Genomic DNA, 13,687 nt, shown 5'->3' on the forward strand with positions numbered 1-13,687 from the left:
GGGTTGCAATTATGGGCTTCAAGAAAAACATTTGGGCTGGGCTTGCGACACTCCGGTGTCACAAAGTCTCTCTTGCTTACTCCTTATTACCCCCTCTCTGCTCCATTCCACCATACCCAACCTTAATGGTCACCATTACCACCACAACCACTATTCTGCTACCCAACAATACTCCCTAGACCATTGATGAGAATGATAAAAACGTTGCAGAGGTCGAGTTGGACTTCCAAGTGGTAGCTCTATGACCCGGTCTCATATGCTACATTCTCCTCTTCATAATAGTCTTTATCATTCTCATTGTCAAGTCCCAAATGCTTCTCAGCCGTCAAAACCTGCTACCAGAAAAAAATACCAACAGCTTACACTTTGAAAATATACCATCTTGGCTTTCAGCCACTGTTGTGTCTCACCAGAACTTTCGTCTTGCTATGTTTTGCCTCAGCCTCTGCCCTGTCTCACTGGGATTTCACCTCGCCCTGCTTTGGCCGACTTAAGTCACTGATGGGTGTGAATTGAAAACAGATTGGGGAAATGGGTTTCGGGTGTGCACAGTAAACTGCTATCGCTTTAAGTATCTATGTAAATTATTGATCCATTGGCAAAATCCATTTACTAATTTCAAAATGGATGGATAGGATTTAAGGAACTCCATAGTGAAGTTTAGCATTGACCTGCCACCATTATCCTGTTAGATTAATAGAGGGCTATTTATAATTTGATTATATACAACAAGTTCTACGAACAATCTAGATGTCATCCTAAAGATATGGTCAACTGTTTGCAGACTTTGTGGTTAAAGTCTTTCCTAGCAGCCTACAAGCCTAGACTTTGAAAGTCAACACAGAACTCTAGACATGCTAGCAAACTGAAATCCTTGCAAAGTGCAATTGAACTACCACCAATCCTAAGGTCTAGGTGAACTCTAATGAACCCAAAACAGGAAAACATTTTGACAAAGACATTAATGATGTTTAGAAAAGAAACAATAACATTCCTATCCAGTTAGATTGTATTAACATTTAGCAGATCATAAAATGCTTAAAAGGAAGTTAAAATATTCTATTCTGTTCAATACTAACACAAATGATAGCTAAGAGAAACTAGAAAACTCATAGCTACAAGATTAAGTATACATTCTTTGTGTGAGTGTGTGTTTGTGGCCATAGTATGCTCCTTCAATGGCCTCTTATCTCTATTCCACGAAAGCATCCCCATTAAATTTATATTTTACTCACATAAGATATACAGTCAGTACAAATAACTAATGCTAGCTGTTAGTTTAAAGCAGGACTTTGCACTAACAACTGATGGTGGAAAAAAGAGAAAGCAAGGAATATTTAAAAAAGAGTTAAAAACTCTTTCAAAATCAAGTTAATATACTGAACATAGTAGATACCTGAACCATATCTCACATTAATTCTCACATAACAATCTCTGGTTTCAAAATGCTAGATTTAATCTCCTTATGAGGCAGGACAACGCCCCCATTGCTGTAAATTTCATCACCTACATGAACATCTTCTCCTAAGATTGTCATGTTCTCTACTCGAGCCCACCTCCCAACAGTGGAATGCCATCCAATGATACTACTGGAGATGCAAGCATGCTTCTTGATTCGAACACCACGCATTAAAGTACAGCATGAGAGCCTAACCCCTGGTTCAATTACACATCCTGGACCAATGGCTACATCAGGTCCAATAAGACAACCATCCCCAATTACAGCAGTCTCATCTATAAGGACATTTCCTAAAATGTGAGATCCCTTGGCCAATTTTGGTGAGGATTTTTTCCGCAAGGAATCCAGGTACAGTCTTAGGCCTGTAATGTAATCTTTTGGCTGTCCAATGTCCATCCAAAACCCAGGTAAGAGCATAGCATAAAGCTTTTTCTGTGCTGCAATCTTAGGAAACACCTCCTTTTCAATTGAAGTGGGCCTCAATTCAATTCGATCAAGAACAGAGGGGTTCAACAGGTAGATTCCAGCATTGATCTTGTTGCCCACAAATATTTTTGGTTTCTCTACAAATTTTTCTACTTTCCCGGTTGTTTCTTCTGTAATCACCACACCATATTTTGACGGCTCATGCACCTAAAACAAACATGAGATTTCTCTTTTCAGTACAGACAAAGGGCTTATTATCCAGATATAAAGTAATAATTGAACATAATTACCTTAGTAACCATAATTGAAGCTTCCCCACCATGACTTTTGTGGAATTCAATCATTTCTTTTAGCGGGTACTCACTTATAACATCACTGTTAAGGACAAAGAAAGGCTTGCCAGAGCCATCTATCAATTTATCCCTTGCTAGAGCTAAAGGACCTGCTGTACCAAGGGGCTCAGTCTCCTGTGAGCAGGTGATCTTGATTTCAAGCTTTTTTTCAAATTCTTTTAAGAAATTCAGCATAAGCTGCAGAAGGAGTAAAAGGAATTACATACTCATGGACATCTCAAAATTTGGCAGCAACAATGACAAAATAAAATATAAAGGAAGCTTTATTAATAAATAAAAAATGGAGTGATTTTACCTCTGGTTGGTAATTGATGGCCAAAACCACTTCAGTCACTCCAATAGCTTTGAGAGCTTCAATCTGGTTACAAATTATTTAGCCCATGGTTAAAATAGGGACTATACCGATCAGCCCAGCTTGTCAATTTCATATGATGAAAAAAATTTAATAGGCTGGAAAGATTCATACAACTATTAACTTGGTTTCCTCTTTTCGGAGCAAGAGAATAATTTATGACAAACTCAGATAGATGAACTAATAAATAGAATTTAATTCAAATTATACTTTGAAATTAAAGCAAGTCAGAGATAAAGCCTCACATTTGATGCCAATCCATAAAAAGAAAGAAAAGGAAAAAAAGAAAGAAAAAAAAAGAGAGGGGGTGGAGGGGTCTTATGCTGGATCTAGCACAACGCCATGGAAAAACTGTAACAAGAAAATGGGAGGGAAGAGAAAACCCAGTGAAGTGTCAAAAGACAACAGCACAAATTATTTCAAGAAAGAAGGGCATGCTGCAAAGACAAACCTGATGCAGTATCATGGGTTTGTTGGCAAATTCAACCAGCGGCTTTGGTGCACTGAGGGTCAAAGGCCTCAACCTTGTTCCAAACCCTCCAACAAGAATTAGTGCTTTCATGGTGACAGCCTAAATCCTTCTTTTCCTGTATTGTTAAACCCTCAGACTCAGTAAGTACCTTATGCCAAATGTAGATAATATGTAAGGAAAAAAAATGCATAAAAAACGGGTATCAATATCGAATAGACCCTCATTCTTATTAGCTCTTCCATTAACGTATAGTTGATAAACTCTAACCAACATCCCTTAATTTAAAATTGTGAACAAATTTAAATGGATCTTCAATCTTGACATAATCATCAAATGCAGGTGCAAGTCAGTCTTTTTCATAGAGGGAAATCTTCCAAGTAATAGACTAGTTGTGATTGATATAAACTAACTATGAATTTAATCATTTAACCATTATTCTGATAGCGAAAATAAGGAAAACCTATATGTATGCTTCAGCTGAATTAAGGATGCAAATTTCCATCCATTGCTGATTTCCTCAAATGTGCAAAACATCAAAATTTAATTCTTAGTTATTTGTACAGGAAACAACATATGATATAATAGCAACAATAATAAGCACCCAATTCATCGAATTTTGTTTTCCAGACATAAAAGTTCACAAATTTATGCGCAGACAGAACAAATTTGAATCAAAATGTATTTCAGGACATACAATTTATATAGCAGTGACAATTTGTAGTTTCCCAGAATGTTTTGGATAAAATAAAAGATTCCCAATTTACAATCTAAGGTAGATCATAACGAAATTAAGGGAGAAAATACTAAAACTCACAAAGAGAGAGACAGAGAGAGAGAGCTGATGATGAACGTTCTGCTGAGACAGACAAAGATTTCGATATAGGACTCTCTTCGAATTTTAAGAAATTGGAAGCTTCCGAGGTCTAAAGTAACTGTCTAAACTCTTAAACTCAGTTTTGTTTTTGAGGAATAAGAAATAGCGTGGAGTCTGCGTCATATCTCCGAGTTGGCTAATGGTCATTGGGTGCTAGGTCACTTAAGGAAGACGAGTTTTTTTTTTTTTTTTTTATAGATAGACAATAGAAATAGATATACGAATATCCATCTATCTATTCTATGATCCTATCTACCGACATATCTAATTAGATTAAAACTTTTCTTTGGATAAAAAATCTGATTATAATTTTTTCTGTGTCCATTTTATCAAATTGAAACATAAATTGAGAAATATTGTTTTTTTTTTTTAGAAAGTTTCAATTTATGATGTCTATTTTTAATGATTTTCTTTATCATTAGATCAAGACATCAATTGATTTTTTATGTACATTGAGATGGAACCCCAAATCTCTTATTCAATTATCAGAAACTTTATCAGTTAAGTTAACTGGAACCCACAAAAAATATTGTTAAAAAAAGTAATTGAGAAATTTAAATAATTATAAGTCACAGTTTTAAAAATTATATATATATCTCTTCTCAAAAAAAAAATCAAAAAGTTAATTATTACATTTTTTACAAATTTACAAAAAAAAAAAAAAATCAAAAAATTATATATATCTCAATACACACAAACCTCCCACTACGCAAATGCTAACTTCCCACTAACCACTATACAAAATCAAACGGAAAATCCATTCAACTCATATTTAAGATTCAGTTTTCACTTCTCATTAAAAGAATTATATATAAAAAAAAAAAGGTTTCAGCTTTCACTTTGCATATGTTAACTTCATTATTCTAAAGAAAAGTTAGAATGAATTTTGCTGATTAATTTGGAACAAATATGGCGACTTGGCAAGAGATGAATCAACTCTAAAAGAGGTACATACTATCTAGTCTATCATTTAGTCAAACAATTTTAAAAAATTTCCTTCTCTATCCCTCGATCAAACAATTGATGATACATCTCTTACATTTTTATTAGTTGCACAGAATGGAAAGGTTTTCATTCTATTTACTCTTTAAATGATTCTATATATTGGTAGATATTTATTCAATTTGGATTAAAAAAAAAAAAAAAGAGTGCAAAATTGAAGGATAGATAAGAATTTTAATATTTAAAGAGTTTCAGTTTGTCAATTCCCCTCATGTTGCTCCAATATGGTTAACTGACGCCCAAATTTCTGTTGTCAAACTCTCACTCTCTCACACTACCTACTTAAGACCCTCTCTCACTTGTTGACGATGTCACCGTGTAGTCCATAAGTTATTCCTTATTCATTTTTCTTTCCAATTTTTTTTTATACTTAAATTAGATCCCATTATCTTTTGAACCATGTTTTTGATATATTTGTTGAATTGCTTGAGGATTTGTTTAATTTTTTGTAGTTGTATAATTTAATTACATGTAGTTAGGGTTTTAGAATAGTTTGAAGATTTCTTTTCCTTTGTCTATCTTAGAGGTTTATGGGCATTATGATTTGGAAATTCAATCTTCCAAAGTTTTGTGCAAACAATTTTTAAATTTCAATTATTTATGAAAAAAAAAATTATTTGTTACTTTGTCAAAATATACAAATTGAAATTACATCCCAATGGTGTAAATTGTGGTTTATTCTTCTTTCTAGTTTTACAGATTCACTAACCATAAAATTCTACAAATCAACAAAGAATTTAAATCTTCTTTTCCTGGGGGTGTTGGAAACTCAATCCACTTTATTAATATCAATATTAAAATAAAGTATAATATGTCTCTTATGTTTTTAAAGGTGAGGCATTAGGGCCTTGGATTAAAACCATAGACTTAAATCTCATTCTACTTTGAGTTTGTTAAGTTATTATAGTTGTTAGATGTCTTTTTAATAAATTTTCTCATTGACTGTATTACATTTTTTGTGTTTCAGTTTCTTTGTCATTGTTAGAAACGAGAGGCTGAGAATATTATTTCTCAAAGTAATAACTCAATTGCTAATATCACACCCCCCAGATCGAGAGTTTTATATTATGGGTTGCCATTTTTTATATTTATATTTATGTTTATGAAGTTTTTATATAATAATTGTAATTAAAACAGATGGTCCCTTACATTAATAACTCTTTAGGATTTCTTAAGTGGTAAATAAAAGTAAACGTGATATGTTAGAGTAGATTAAGAATCTTCTTAAAATATAATAGCAACAAATTTAGATATGAAAAAAAAAAATAAGTCATTGAGCACAAATATAATTCAGGTATACTTTAATTTTTCTTTACCTTAGGTTTTGAATATTTGGGTTATTTACAAATTTAAGCATTCTAGCAAATCCAAGCCTTTGAGAATCATGTATCTCTGAGAATTATTGCTATTGGTTTGTGTTTTCTGCTTAATTCTGCTGGAATACTGACCAGTGGCTTAGATTCTCTAATATAATTTTTATTTCAGCAAAACTAAGCATAGGAACAAGTCTGTGTTTTATGAGAATCATTGTATTGACATTGTTTGTATGTGAATATTTTAAGTTGAGTGAGAGCCATGTTCTAATATGGCTTTTATGTGAATTTCAAAATTAAATAAAGACCTGACAGGCTATTAAATAAAGTATTATGTAAAGAACAACATTTATGATGCTTGAAATTAAATAGCCTATAGCAAATAATAGCCCATATAAATTGATCAGAGATCATCTATGTGAGTTGGAGTGTTCTCACTGATTGATTAAGGAGGAATTATTAAGATTCCCACACTGAGGCCCCACCGAAAAACGTCCCAGTACCAGTATTTCAAAGCTCCAAGCCATAGAGAATATATACATGAACCAAATATGTATAGTGCATTTCCTAATATGAGGGAGAATTTTCTTCCCAAGTATCACAGGTCCAAGCCCCACCTACAATTCTACTCTAAGAAGCAAGTTCTGCAACCAGTTTTGATTTAATTCTAAGAAATCATCCTCCATATATAGAACTGCACCTGGCAAACCCCCACTTGCAATCCCACACTAAGAAGTAAGTTCTACAACCAGTTTTGTTTTAATTCTGAGAAATCATCCTCCTTATATAGAATTGCACCTAGCAAAATCCCTGTTACAAAAAAAATTACTGTTTCTCAAAAAATATATATATATATATATATTTTTACCATAATTAGCATGATCTAATATGCTAAACATTAAAAATTATTTTTCGATACTAATAAAGTCTAACGTGTTTTCAAAAAACGTTTTATAATAATTGGCATTATCTAATATACATGTATATGTATATGTATATGTATTTTTTTTTGTTGAGAAGAAGATGTGTGTGTGTATTTAGAAGAATTTATATGTATATATTTATGTTTATTTTATGAAGTTTTTATATAATAATTGTAATTAAAACATATGGTTCCTTATATTCATAACTCTTTAGGATTTCTTAAGTGGTAAATGAAAGTAAACATGATATGTTAGAGTAGATTAAAAATCTTCTTAAAATATAACAAAAACAAATTTAAATATGAAAAAAAAGTCATTGAGCATAAATATAATTCAGATATACGTTAATTTTTCTTTACCTTAGGTTTTGAGTACTTGGGTTATTTACAAATTTAAACATTCTAACAAATCCAAGCCTTTGAGAATCGTTGTATCTCTGAAAATTATTGCTACTGGTTTGTGTTTTCTGCTTAATTCTATTGGAATACTGACCAGTAGCTTTGATTCTCTAATAAAATCTATATTTCAGCATAATTAAGCACATGTATAGGTCTGCATTTTATGAGAATCATTGTATCTACATTATTTGTATGTGAATTTTTAAGTTGGGTGAGAGACATCTTTTAATATGGCTTTTATGTGAATTTCAAAATTAAATAAATTTTAAATATATTCACTAGGAGATTATTTAATTAATAGAGTTTAATGCTTAGTAAATTTAACCGTAAATGAAGTACTAAAAGAAAAAAAGGTTTGGCTTACCTCCAGTACTTTTTTAACTGGAATTTCCTTTTATTTTAATGAGAAACTACCACATCACCCACTAACTAAATAAAATGTGAAGATTAAAACCAACTACCACTTACTATTGTATATTTAAAACAAAATGAGATCTTCAATTAAAAAAATACTGGAAGTAAGCTAAACCCAAGAAAAAAAGGTGTAGACTTCAAACAATTAATGATTTATCAAAGCAAGCATTCATATGTAATTTGTTGGTGGAATTAATAGAATATTAGTTCATACGGTAAGTTTCAAATCATAGTCAACCACAGCACTTGTTAGAATTAAAGCTAATAAAAAAAAGGTTAGATATATTAACCTATCAAAAAGAAAAAGTTAGATATCTTAACGAAATGAAACTAGTGTGTGTATGGGACTATTATATAAATGTAATATAATATAAATTTATAACGTCTACTTCATAATAATTGTTATTTAATTGGGAGAGTGCACATATAAATAAAATATAATATAAATTTATAGCATTTACTTCATGATGATTGCTCTTTAATTGGGAGTGTGCACGAATTGGCATAAAGTGTTGAAACTTGACTACAACAAATGCATTAAGGGAATATGACAACAAAGGCAATGTCAGGTTTAGTAAATGTGGCATATTGAAGAGAACCAACCAAACTACGAGATTGAGTAGGATCAGAGAGAGGTGAAGTAGTGGAAATGCATAAAGTAGAGGAGGAGGAGATGGGGGATGGAGCGAGGCTTTGAATTAGACATGTGAAATTTAGCCAAGAGTTCGAGAATGTATTTCCATCGATGAACAATAACCAAAGGAACATGTAATCAACTTGAAGACCCAAAAAATACCGGAGGGGCCCTAAGACCTTGAGCTCAAAATGTGTTGAGAGTTGATAGATATGGGCAGTAATAACAGATTGAACATTGTGTGTGATATATAACAATATCATCAACGTAGAGAAGTAGATAGACACACCTTGAATTGCCAAAACACAAAGAGGCTTGGATATAATTATCACCTTTTTTTTCATCTCACCTTTAAAAAAAAGCTAAATTATTTATTTTTGTATCACATTTTAATAAATAAGTTATAGAAAAGTACAAGATGCCAAATTCACTATCTTTAACATTTTTTCGCAGGTTAATTAAATATGTTACACACAAATTGTTTTACACATACTCCAAAAAAGAAAAAACAACTGAAATCGTGACTAAAATCCCAAAAAGCAACCACATTCATAAAATTAATATTTTAATTTCTTTTTAAGGTGTGTGTAAATTGTGTAAAACAACTTGTGTAATAAACACTACTACTTTTAACACATTTTCATTGCACAAACATGTAATATCCCATTTTTTTTTTTTTTTCCTTCAAGGGTTGTCAACCCCATGGTCCAACTCATGATTCCCTTTTGTGTAAAAAAAAAATCCTCCTCAAATCATAAGCAATTCATCTTTTACTTATGTTTGCTTCTGAATTTTTTTTCCTTTGTGTAAAGTTCCTGTAATCAAAGCCAAGCATGCATGTCTTTGTTCATGAACGCCACTTTGATTTTTTTTTTTTTTTTTTTTTTGTGTGTGGTAATCAAAGCCAAGCATGGTGTACTTAGATCCTCTAAGATTATTATTGTATTCCAATATTTGACGGATGTTTTGAAATATTGAAATTGGTAAAATATAAAGTAAAACATTTATACTTTTCTAGTAAAACATGAGACTTTAATTTGTTCATGCACAAGTGATAATCAAAATGCGGCATGTTAGACTTCTCCAAGTAAAAAGATACAGATGAACCGGCTCGTCTGTCATTAGATCCCATAGATTATCGTTGCATTTGTGTAAACGTGCTTACAAATTCTACAGTTTCTTATACATGCTTACTTTTCTTAGAAACTTTAGATTGTCCTACTGACTTCGAGACCATATTTATAAAGAGGGAAAATGCTACAAAAATTCTTGCCACAACTCACAAGTTATTAAAGAAGTACCAATATACATCTAATAAGTAGCAGAAACCTCACTACAAACAATACCAATAATGTACTCAATCTCATCAGCAACTTCTTTCATTGACGGCCGGTTTTGCCTATGCTCATCCAAGCACGCTGCTGCTAGAGATCCCAGTGCCTTCATAGTCTCCAATTCTACCTTCCTAGCGCCTTCTTTAAGCATTGGAGCGATTGCATTCATGAGCTTCTCTTCTCTCAATATCTTCTTCATAAAAACAACCAAGTTCACATCTTCATCTTCTCTGTTGAAATCAATAGCTTTCTTCGAAGTCAACAGCTCCAGCAAAACAACTCCAAAGCTATAAACATCACTCTTATCAGTCAGTTGGAAGTTTAGACAGTATTGGGGGTCAAGATAACCTAAAGTTCCTTGAGCACATGTTGTAATATGACTTGTTTCGTTCACATCCAGCCTTGACAGCCCAAAGTCTGAAACTTTAGCATTAGCCTTTTCATCTAGTAAAATGTTGCTTGATTTTATATCCCTGTGGTAAATCCGTGGTATAGCGGAAGTGTGGAGATATGCAAGCCCTTCAGCTATTTGGTGAGCAATGGTAAGCCGCCGGTACCAGGAGAGTGGAACTGGCTTGCTAGAATGAGTCCCATGGAGATGATTAAAAAGGGTTCCATTTGGAATGTACTCATAGATTAGAAGAGGTTGATGAAGCTCAACACAACAGCCCAGAAGTCGGACTAGGCTTCGATGGTTGACCTGGCAAAGAATTCGTACTTCATTGAGAATTTGATCAATACCCTTTGTGTTTCCTGGCTTGGCACGCTTGACGGCTATGGTGGTTCCATCGTCAAGAATGCCTTTGAAGACCTCGCCAAAACCACCGGAGCCAAGGAGTTTGTGCTTGGAGAAGTTGTTGGTTGCTCTTGTTATTTCTTTGCCAGTGAAGATCCTGGCTGATTTGCCACAACTGTTGTTGGCACTCAACATGTCTATCTGCATCTTGCTTAGACTTGATTGGGCTTCTCTCCTAATGCACTGTCGATGCTTGTACACTATAGCGGAAATTAAGACTCCGAATAGCATTGCACCTCCAGAAAACATTAAGCCTACAAAATATATAATGATCACAAAGTTGAGTCCTACCGTACAAGAAAAGGCAGGAACTATAAAGTCCACATTTGCATTTTTCTTTTACTTTATAGCTTATTGTTTTATACTTTTTAAGATTTTAATTTCTCTAAGTATAACTATATCTTAACGAACTTTCAATAAATAAACATTGTAAATTTTCAACAAAAAAAAAGATGAATGCAAACAGATAGAGAGGTTCTATGAGAATTTGTACATACCTTCAATGAGTGGAGTTAGGCTCTCTCTACCATGGCAACCTCTTCCATTTTGACATTTCACGTCTGCCAAAAGCAAGAGGGCAACATAATCAAAGATTCAAAAGACCACAAGCTTTTTTATGGAAATACTTGAAAAAACTGTCTTTGATTGTGCATCGCAGATTTCAAAAAAGATCGGATTGCTACCAATTTGTATTGCCTTTTGAGAGATCAATTATTCTAGGTGCAAAGTATTTGGGAGTAATGATATAGAGGACCTGAATTGTTTGATAATTTAGTCTTTCCAATTGTATTATGTTTGGAAAAAAGCACACATTTGGGAAGTGATTGCAATGGTTATGGTGCCAGTGGAAGACTAAAGTTCCTTTCTAAATTTTGTGAAAAAAAGAAAAAAAGAAAGAGAATGAAATCGAGGGCAACTTTGCACAAAATTACCCCCAAGAAGTTTTTATGTTATATAGCAATACTTGGTAATTAACTATTGTAATTTCTTAATGAGAAATAATAGTATATCCACAATATTTTCACAACAAATCTTATATGACAGGTTATTACTTATTGTTACTAGTAAACAAAAAAAGTAATTTTAATAGTAAATTCAAATTAAAAACCTATAACAATCTACCAACATTTGATAAAAAAATATTGTGAATGTATTACTTTTCTTACTACTTAATTAGTAAATCCCAGATCATTTTTCCAAAACCTTTAACATGACCTTCAGTTGTGTTTCTAACATCGTACTAAACAAGAATACTAGGGAATCAATGGCTTCTACGACTCTAAGCACATGGCCAGGTTAGCATCGTGCATCTCCAAATCACGTTTGTGCCATAAATTTACTCACAAATCTAGGTTTTTGCATGGCATTCTGTGGTTGGTAGCTGCAAGAAGCTAGAAAACTATAATATAATGCACGCATTACATGGTGAAAAATAATATTAGTGTCAGATTATCAAAGAAGATCATTTATGGTGAAAGATCTCCATTCCAAAATTAACAATTATACCACCAAAAATAATTACTATGATAGTAATAATAAGAAAATAAGAAATTAAAAAGCCAATGTAACAGTGCAACTCACTTTTGCAAACTCCATTGATGGGGTCCCATTGAAACCCAGCCTTGCATAAGCACCGTCCAACACTCGCCGAATTAAATAAACATTCCGAATTCGCCAAATCTCTACAATCAACCGGCATTTTGCAGACTAGCTCATGTGGCAATGCCCACTCTATCTCCAATCCTGGCTGTGGCCATTCATTCACAGGCAAAGAAGTATCCAAATTTACAAAACTTACATAGGCTGAGCACCGTTCCTGTCGAATTCTTATCCTATACTCGCTGAAAGACCCACCTGTCTTAAACCAACAGCATAGCACTGGCGAAAATCCACAGGCGGCTGCCACGGCCGCAGTACCTCTAATGTAGTTATGGCACATGCTAGCTGATGAGCAATTCATTGAAAGTTGAAGCATTTCAGTGGAACAGTTCATAAGCATGACTGTGTTGCTGCTAGTGATGTTGAATGGGAGGTTATTGTCTAGCTGTATTCCATTGCTCCAAAGATCGGCTGCCATGCATGTGTTCTTAGCAAAGCGGGGTGGTCGGAGAATTAGCCTTTGGATCTGAGGATTGATGGATGTAATCACGTAGGATGATCCATTGAGTGCATTGAACCAAAGTGTGCCTGCTTTGCACTGAACCTTATAGGATTGGTCACCACAGTTAGGTCCAGTGCTAAGTGGATATGGCACTAGAGTGTGACCACAGTCCTCGCAAAGCTTTGCTGCAATGACACACTCGGTGAAACATAGCAATGTTACTATTAGGACTATGAGAGAGAGCATATTGTACTCCATTAAAGGTTTAGTGGTTTTGAACTTTTGTGGTGGAAGTGCTCTCTAATTGGCCAGGCTAACTCATTTACTGTTCCGTTTTAGGCTTTTAGGCAGTGTATTTCATTTCTTATAAAATAAAATTTCTGCTATGAAACTAAATTAGAAAAATATATTTAGATTATAATTCAACTAGGGGATAGTCCATCTAATCTCGTACGGCACAAATGGGCTGTTGATGTTACCAATGCTTTAGGAGAAAAGAGCACGTGCTCTCTGAATAAAATATGGGGCAAGCAAATCGTAAACTTTTGGGTTTCTTAAAGTTTCCTTAAATGCAGGACTATGTTTACGGCGAAGATTCTTGTGCTCAGAAATTAATGGAATCAAACCCCTGTAGTACTGTACTATATATTTATTATTTATTAGTTACAGTAATTATTTAACTTAGCTAACCTTGTGTGCCTCGAAGTACATGACTGTTCGCTGAGTTTTTTTTTTTTTTTGGGATGAAAACTAATGTGGTTGTTGCATTAACAAGCCTCACTGATTTGGCTTGGTGAAACCATTCAGCCAGGTTCAATTCAAGAAACAAACGACAT

The 13,687-nt window shown here is 33.4% G+C and overlaps 2 protein-coding genes across 2 annotated transcripts; both read right to left on the reverse strand.

Moving 5' to 3' along the window:
* Positions 1-1,362: 1,362 nt before the first annotated feature.
* LOC115952358 (mannose-1-phosphate guanylyltransferase 1-like) lies at positions 1,363-3,981 on the reverse strand. Its single transcript, XM_031069516.1, has 5 exons — positions 3,877-3,981; positions 3,042-3,177; positions 2,534-2,596; positions 2,176-2,415; positions 1,363-2,092 (listed from the first exon to the last, which is right to left on the reverse strand). Exons 2-5 carry the CDS (start codon positions 3,150-3,152, stop codon positions 1,421-1,423), a joined length of 1,086 nt encoding a protein of 361 aa, XP_030925376.1. The 5' UTR covers positions 3,153-3,177; positions 3,877-3,981; the 3' UTR covers positions 1,363-1,420.
* A 5,950-nt stretch (positions 3,982-9,931) lies between these two features.
* On the reverse strand, positions 9,932-13,109 carry LOC115951873 (wall-associated receptor kinase-like 20). Its single transcript, XM_031069003.1, has 3 exons — positions 12,332-13,109; positions 11,248-11,310; positions 9,932-11,004 (listed from the first exon to the last, which is right to left on the reverse strand). Exons 1-3 carry the CDS (start codon positions 13,107-13,109, stop codon positions 9,932-9,934), a joined length of 1,914 nt encoding a protein of 637 aa, XP_030924863.1.
* Between the last annotated feature and the right edge of the window lie 578 nt (positions 13,110-13,687).

This window comes from Quercus lobata, chromosome 7, assembly GCF_001633185.2.
Source record: "Quercus lobata isolate SW786 chromosome 7, ValleyOak3.0 Primary Assembly, whole genome shotgun sequence".
Taxonomy (NCBI): Eukaryota; Viridiplantae; Streptophyta; class Magnoliopsida; order Fagales; family Fagaceae; genus Quercus; species Quercus lobata.

Bases quoted from the DNA above. Each gene is read 5' to 3' on its own strand.
- LOC115952358 (XM_031069516.1), bottom strand. From the start codon at position 3,152: ATGAAAGCACTAATTCTTGTTGGAGGGTTTGGAACAAGGTTGAGGCCT. The intron at 2,597-3,041 runs GTTTGTCTTTGC...ATTTGTAACCAG, and splicing joins AACCCATGATACTGCATCAG to ATTGAAGCTCTCAAAGCTAT. The intron at 2,093-2,175 runs GTAATTATGTTC...TGTTTGTTTTAG, and splicing joins CTTCAATTATGGTTACTAAG to GTGCATGAGCCGTCAAAATA.
- LOC115951873 (XM_031069003.1), bottom strand. From the start codon at position 13,109: ATGGAGTACAATATGCTCTCTCTCATAGTCCTAATAGTAACATTGCTA. The intron at 11,311-12,331 runs GTGAGTTGCACT...TGCTTTTGGCAG, and splicing joins CATCAATGGAGTTTGCAAAA to ACGTGAAATGTCAAAATGGA. The intron at 11,005-11,247 runs GTATGTACAAAT...TATATTTTGTAG, and splicing joins CCTAACTCCACTCATTGAAG to GCTTAATGTTTTCTGGAGGT.